Below are 8,024 nucleotides of genomic sequence, written 5' to 3'. Positions count from 1 at the left end.
AACTCTGAGGTACACAGACGTTTCACGTGTGTGCAGAGTGTGTGTGCTAGTTCTTGTGTGCGCATGCGTGTGTCTGTACCTTTGTGTGTGTCTCTTCACAATCCACGCTGTTCCATAAGTTGCATTTTTACCTGTGTTTTAAATCTGATTCTACTGCTTGCATCAGTTACCTGACGTGGAATAGAGTTCCATGTAATCATGGCTCTATGTAGTACTGTGCCTGTGCCTCCCATAGTCCCACTGTGCCTCCCATAGTCTGTTCTGGGGATTGTAAAGAGACCTCTGGTGGCATGTCTTGTGGGGTATGAATGGGTCTCCGGGCTGTGTGCTAGTAGTTTAAACAGACAGCTCGGTACATTCAGTTTGTCAACACATCTTACAAAAAAAGTAGTGATGAAGTCAATCTCTCCTCTACTTTGAGCCATGAGAGATTGAAATGCATATCATTAATGTTAGCTCCCCATGCACTTTTAAGGGCCAGCCGTGCTGCCCTGTTCTGAGCCAAGTCCATCTTTGTGAACAGTAGTCCAGGTGCGACAATACTAGGGCCTGTAGGACTTGCCTTGTTGATAGTGTTGTTGAGAAGGCAGAGCAGTGCTTTCTTATGGACAGACTTCTCACCATCTTAGCTCCTGTTGTATCAATATGTTTTGACCATGACAGTTTACAATCCAGGGTTACTCCAAGCAGTTTAGTCATCTCAATGTGTTCAATTTCCACATTATTCATTACAAGATTTAGTTGAGGTTAAGGATTTAGTGAATGATTTGTCCCAAATACAGTGCTCTTCGTTTTTGAAATATTTAGGACTAACTTACTCCTTGCCACCCATTCTGAAACTAACTGGATCTCTTTGTTAAGTGTTGCAGTCATTTCAGTCGCTGTAGTAGCTGACGTGCTTAGTGTTGAGTCATCCGCATACATAGACACACTGGCTTTACTCCAACCAGTGGCATGTCATTAGTAAAGATTGAAAAAGTAAGGGACCTATACTGCTGCCCTGGGGAATTCCTGATTCTACCTGGATTACTTTGGAGAGGCTTCCATTAAAGAACACTCTCTGTGTTATGTTAAACAGGTAACTCTTTATCCACAATATAGCAGTGGGTGTAAAGCCATAACACATACGCTTTTCCAGCAGCAGTATATGATCGATAATGTCAAAAGCCACACTGAAGTCTAACAAAAGAGCTTCCAGGTCTAAGCCTACACTTTCAAGTAGGCTTAAATTGAAGATATGGCAAATAAGAGTGGCAATATCATCCGCTATTATCCTCAGTAATTTTCCATCCAGGTTGTCAGACCCAGGTGGTTTGTCATTGTTGATAGATGACAACAAAACATTTCACCTCTTCCACACTCACTTTACAGAATTCAAAAGTACAATGCTTGTCTTTCATAATTTGGTCAGATATACTTGGATGTGTAGTGTCAGCCTTTGTTGCTGGCATGTCATGCCTAAGTTTGCTAATCTTACCAATAAAAAAGTATTAAAGTATGTGGCAATATCAGTGGGCTTTGTGATGAATGAGCCATCTGATTCAATAAATGATGGTGCCGAGTTTGCCTTTTTGCCCAATATTGTATTTAAGGTGCTCCAAAACTTTTCACTATCACTCTTTATATCATTTACTTTTGTTTCATATTATAGTTTCTTCTTCTTTCTATTTAGTTTAGTCACATGATTTCTCAATTTGCAGTACGTTTGTCAATCGGTTGTGCTGCCAGACTTATTTGCCATACCTTTTGCCTCATCCCTCTCAATCATAAAATGTTTAAATTCCTCATCAATTCAAGGGGATTTAACAGTTTTTACAGTCATTTTCTTAATGGCTGCATGCTTATTAGTAACTGGAATAAGCAATTTCATAAATGTGTCAACTGCAGCGTCTGGTTGCTTCTCATTACACACTACAGACCAGCAAATATGATTTACATCATCAACATAAGAATCACTATAAAACTTCCTGTATGACCTCTTATACACTATATTAAGCACAGCCTTTGGAACTTTGGTTTCCTAGATATGGCTTCTATATTGTGATCACTACATCCTATGGATTTGGATACTGCTTTATAGCATATTTCTGCAAATTTAGGAAAGATGTGATCAATACATGTTGATGATTTCATTCCTGTGGTGTTTTTAAATACCCTGGTAGGTTGACTGACAACCTGAACCAGGTTGCAGGCACTGGTTACAGTTTGAATTTTTTTCTTGAGTGGGCAGCTTGATGAAAGCCAGTTAATAGTTAAATCACCCAGAAAATATAGTTCTCTGTTGTTATCACATACATTATCAAGCATTTCACACATATTATCCAGATACTGACTGTTATCACTTGGTGGTCAATAGCAGCTTCCCACAAGAAGGGCTTTAGGTGAGGCAGATGAACCTGTAGCCATATCACTTCAACAGTATTTAACATGAGGTACTCTCTAAGCTTTACAGGAATGTGGTTCTGAATATAGACCGCAACACCGCCCCCATTGGCATTTCTGTATTTTTGATGGATGTTATAACCATGTATTGCTACCACTGTATTATCAAAGGTATTATCTACAGTGGGGAGAACAAGTATTTGATACACTGCCGATTTTGCAGGTTTTCCTACTTACAAAGCATGTAGACGTCTGTCATTTTTATCATAGGTACACTTCAACTGTGAGAGACGGAATCTAAAACAAAAATCCAGAAAATCACATTGTATGATTTTTAAGTAATTAATTTGCATTTTATTGCATGACATAAGTATTTGATCACCTACCAACCAGTAAGAATTCCGGCTCTCACAGACCTGTTAGTTTTTCTTTAAGAAGCCCTCCTGTTCTCCACTCATTACCTGTATTAACTGCACCTGTTTGAACTCGTTACCTGTTATAAAAGACACCTGTCCACACACTCAATCAAACAGACTCCAACCTCTCCACAATGGCCAAGCCAGAGAGCTTGTTAAGGACATCAGGGATAAGATTGTAGACCTGCACAAGGCTGGGATGGGCTACAGGACAATAGGCAAGCAGCTTGGTGAGAAGGCAACAACTGTTGGCGCAATTATTAGAAAATGGAAGAAGTTCAAGATGACGGTCAATCACCCTCGGTCTGGGGCTCCATGCAAGATCTTACCTCGTGGGGCATCAATGAAAATGAGGAAGGTGAGGGATCAGCCAAGAACTACACGGCAGGACCTGGTCAATGACCTGAAGAGAGCTGGGACCACAGCCTCAAAGAAAACCATTAGTAACACACTACGCCGTCATGGATTAAAATCCTGCAGCGCCACGCAAGGTCCCCCTGCTCAAGCCAGCGCATTTCCAGGCCCGTCTGAAGTTTGCCAATGACCATCTGGATGATCCAGAGGAGGAATGGGAGAAGGTCATGTGGTCTGATGAGACAAAAATATAGCTTTTTGGTCTAAACTCCACTCGCCGTGTTTGGAGGAAAGAAGGATGAGTACAACCCCAAGAACACCATCCCAACCGTGAGCATGGAGGTGGAAACATCATTCTTTGGGGATGCTTTTCTGCAAAGGGACGGACGACTGCACCGTATTGAGGGGAGGATGGATGGGGCATGTATCGCGAGATCTTGGCCAACACCTCCTTCCCTCAGTAAGAGCATTGAAGATGGGTCGTGGCTGGGTCTTCCAGCATGACAACAACCCAACACACAGCCAGGGCACTAAGGAGTGGCTCCGTAAGAAGCATCTCAAGGTCCTGGAGTGGCCTAGCCAGTCTCCAGACCTGAACCCAATAGAAAATCTTTGGAGGGAGCTGAAAGTCCGTATTGCCCAGCGACAGCCCGAAACTGAAGGATCTGAGAAGGTCTGTATGGGAGGGTGGGCCAAAATCCCTGCTGCAGTGTGTGCAAACCTGGTCAAGAACTACAGGAAACGTACGATCTCTGTAATTGCAAACAAGGTTCTGACCAAATATTAAGTTCTGCTTTTCTGATGTATCAAATACTTATGTCATGCAATAAAATGCAAATTAATTACTTAAAAATCATACAATGTGATTTTCTGGATTTTTGTTTTAGATTCTGTCTCTCACAGTTGAAGTGTACCTATGGTAAAAATTACAGACCTCTACATGCTTTGTAAGTAGGAAAACCTGCAAAATCAGCAGTGTATCAAATACTTGTTCTCCCCACTGTAAGTGAGCTTCAGAGATAGTCTGAATATGAATGACATCTGTTACAAGCAAGTTATTGACTTCATGAACCTTGTTTCTTATGTTGCATATGTTAATATGGGCAATTTTGAGCATTTTTCTGGGTTGCTTGATTGTTTTTAATGCTTTACTGGGAAACTTATCAGAAGTAGACTAACTCATGTTATTTATATTGGAGCTGATAGTGAGCTGCACACAGTGGACTTCCTACTAGGGCACACCGCCTCAGTACTAACAGTGCAACTCTGGTTCATAGGCACATGTTTACTGCACACAATAGCTGTAGGATCAACAGAGGTATTCAGGGCAGTTAGGGGGACATACATTAAGTTAATTACATTGTGTCTCCCAACTCCCATGTGATAATGTACATTTGATGCAGCATTATGACAACTCAGCATCACAATTGTAGGGATTAACTGAGCTGGTCTTGGGCCATTGATAAGTCATTGTCTCAATGCAGCCTTGAAATGCGTGGACAGTGTCCAGGAGTCCAGATACATTATAAAAAATGGGCCTCACAATGGGCCTCAGGATCTCGTCATGGTGTTTCTGTGCATTCAAATTGCCATCGCTAATATGCAATTATGTTCATTGTCCTTGGTTTATACCTGCCCATATTAACTAAAGTGTAGTTGTCTAATGATTTTGCAGCATATTATTCTATTTTAATGTTACTCCTGAATCACTATGATGAATATAACCGTTTTTCTTAAGTGTTTTTCTAACAAAGCTGAAATTTACTTTCAAGTCCAAGGTGTAGATATTCAAGTGTAATCAGTGGTGTAGCAGGATGATTGGAATGCAGTGAATCAAGAGGTGGTGAGTTCAAATCCCAGGTAACGACATGTTGAATAATAATTACTGTATAAACACACAATGTAGTCAGGTGTGTCAGATATGTAAGTTGAGAACATTATGTTAAATGCACTGTGTGTATATTATGGAGACACATTTTTTTTGCAGGGCATCACCTGTGAATTATCATGTGAATATCTGAATCCACATGTGAAAGGTTATGCGATCACGGGAAATATAATCACATGGGAAGTGTTCCAAAAACACTTGGTTTCACATTATGTCACGTGCAAAACGTGGAAATGTGATATGTGAAACCATGTGATTTTCCACAATAGAAATCATATGCTTTTTCCATAATGCCAGTCCATAGGTTTGATTGATAGTGATGCGCTAAAATAACAATGGCACCTAACAGTCATCCTGAGAGTCCTCACATAACACAAATATCAGTAATGTCACGCCCTGACCTTAGTATTCTTTGTTTTCTTTATTATTTTTGGTTAGGTCAGGGTGTGACAAGGGTGATATATGTTTTTTGTCCTGTCTATGGTTAGTTGCCTGTGTCAGCACTGTTATTATATAGCTTCACGTTCGTTTTGTTGTTTTTGTATAGTTCGTTCAGTGTTCTTTCTTTATTAAAGAAGATGTACTCAAATCACGCTGCGCTTTGGTCTCATCACTATAACGAACGACAGAATCACCCACCAACCAAGGACCAAGCAGCGTGGTATCGGGCAACAGCGAGTTCTGGACTCCTGGACATGGGAGGAGATTTTGGACAGAAAAGGACCCTGAGCACAGGCTGGGGAATATCGCCGCCCCAAAGCAGAGCTGGAGGCAGCGAAAGCTGAGCGGCGGCGATATGAGGAGGCAGCACAGCAGCGCGACAGGCACGAGAGGCAGCCCCCCCAAAATGTTGGTCTATCGTTGTCTATCGTTGTCTCTGATTGAGAACCATACTTAGGTAGCCCTTTTTCCCACCTGTCTTTGTGGGAAGTTGACTGTGTTTATGGCACATAGCCTTTAGCTTCACGGTTTGTTTTGTAGTGTTTATTGTTTTGTTCGGCGTCTTTTCAAGTAAAAAGAAAATGTACACTCACCACGCTGCGCCTTGGTCTACTTCATTTGACGGACGTGACAGAACCTCCCACCACCAACGGACCAAGCAGCGTGGTAAGGAGGAGCAGCGTGTTCAGGATTCATGGACTTGGGAGGAAATCCTGGACGGTAAGGGACCCTGGAGGCAGGCTGGGGAGTATCGCCGTCCACGGGAGGAACTGGAGGCAGCAAGAGCAGAGTGGCAGCATTACGAAGGGACTCGGCTAGCAAGGAAGCCCGAGAGGCAGCCCCCCCCAAAATTGGGAGGGGGCACACAGGGAGTTTGGCTGAGTCAGGTTGGAGACCTGAGCCAACTCCCCGTGCTTACCGTGGCGAGCGTCGTACTGGTCAGGCACCGTGTTATGCGGTGGAGCGCACGGTGTCTCCAGTATGCGTTCTTAGCCCGGTGCGCTACATTCCAGCTCCCCGCATCTGCCGGGCTAGGGTGAGCATCCAGCCAGAACGGGTTGTGCCAGCCCTGCTCTCCAGACCTCCAGTGCGCCTCCTCGGCCCAGTATATCCTGCGCCGGCTCTGCGCACTGTGTTTCCGGTACGTCTGCACAGCCCAGTGCGTCCTGTGCCAGTGCCCCGCATTTGCAGGGTGAAGAGAACCACCCAGCCAGGACGGGTTGTGCAGGCTCCAAGCTCGAGACCTCCAGTGCGCCTCCACGGCCCAGTGTATCCGGTGCCTCTGCCAAGGACAGGGCCTCCTGTATGTCTCTCCAGCCTGGTGAGTCCTGTGCCTGCGCCCAGAACTAATCCTCCTGTATGTCTCCCCAGCCTGGTGAGCCCTGCGGCAACTCCACGTACCAGACTGCCCATACATCTCCTCACTTCAGTGATGATCCATGGCAAGAAGCCTCCAGTGATGATCCATGGCACGAAGCCTCCAGTGAGGAGTCATGGCACAAAGCCTCCAACAAAGGCCTCCAGTCCGGAGCCTCCAGCGACATTCTTCAATCCGGAGCTTCCAGCGACATTCTCCAGTCCGGAGCCTCCAGCGACGGCCTCCAGTCCGGAGCCTCCAGCGACAGCCCCCAGTCCGGAGCCTCCAGCGACGGCCTCCAGTCCGGGGCCCGCAGCGACGGTCTCCAGTCCGGGGCATGCGACGAGGGTGCACAGTCCGGGGCACGCAACGAGGGTGCACAGTCCGGGGCACGCAACGAGGGTGCACAGTCCGGGGCACACAACGAGGGTGCACAGTCCGGGGCACGCAACGAGGGTGCCCAATCCGGGGCCCGCAACGAGGGTGCACAGTCCAGGGCACGCAACGAGAGTGCACAGTCCGGGGCACGCAACGAGGGTGCACAGTCCGGGGCACGCAACGAGGGTGCACAGTCCGGGGCACGCAACGAGGGTGCCCAGTCCAGGGCACGCAACGAGGGCGCCTAGTCCGGGGCCCGCAACGAGGGTCCCCGCACCAGAGGTGCCACCAAAGTGGGGTGAGCCAGTGGTAGAGCGGGGTCTGCGTCCCGCACCTGGCCGGCCACTGCGGATAGATGCCCACCCAGACACTCCCCTATAGGTTTAGGTTTTGTGGCCGGGGGGGGGGGGGGGGGGGGGGTACTGTCACGCCCTGACCTTAGAGATCCTTTTTTATGTCTCTTTTTGGGTTTGGTCAGGGTGTGAAGTGGGGTGGGTAATCTATGTTCTATTATTTGTATTTCTATGTTTTGGGCTGGTTAGGTTTCTCAATCAGGGACAGCTGTCTATGTAGCAATATGAGAGCAGCACAGCAGCACGACAGCACGAAGGCAGCCCCAAAAATGTGTGTCTATCGTTGTCTATCGTTGTCTCTGATTGAGAACCATACTTAGGTAGCCCTTTTTCCCACCTGTCTTTGTGGGAAGTTGACTTTGTTTATGGCACATAGCCTTTAGCTTCACGGTTTGTTTTGTAGTGTTTATTGTTTTGTTCGGCGTCTTTTCAAATAAAAAGAAAATGTACGCTCA

The 8,024-nt window shown here is 45.8% G+C and overlaps 1 protein-coding gene across 1 annotated transcript; it reads left to right on the top strand.

The window, feature by feature from the left end:
* The first annotated feature begins 6,840 nt into the window (after positions 1–6,840).
* On the top strand, positions 6,841–7,464 carry LOC139028571 (probable GH family 25 lysozyme 3). The gene has a single exon (XM_070446339.1). It carries the CDS (start codon positions 6,841–6,843, stop codon positions 7,462–7,464), a length of 624 nt encoding a protein of 207 aa, XP_070302440.1.
* Positions 7,465–8,024: the final 560 nt, after the last annotated feature.

This window comes from Salvelinus sp. IW2-2015, linkage group LG13 (genome assembly GCF_002910315.2).
Source record: "Salvelinus sp. IW2-2015 linkage group LG13, ASM291031v2, whole genome shotgun sequence".
NCBI classification, from domain to species: Eukaryota; Metazoa; Chordata; class Actinopteri; order Salmoniformes; family Salmonidae; genus Salvelinus; species Salvelinus sp. IW2-2015.
Note: the sequence above shows the minus strand (reverse complement) of the source record. Positions and strands in the feature narration are given on the sequence as shown.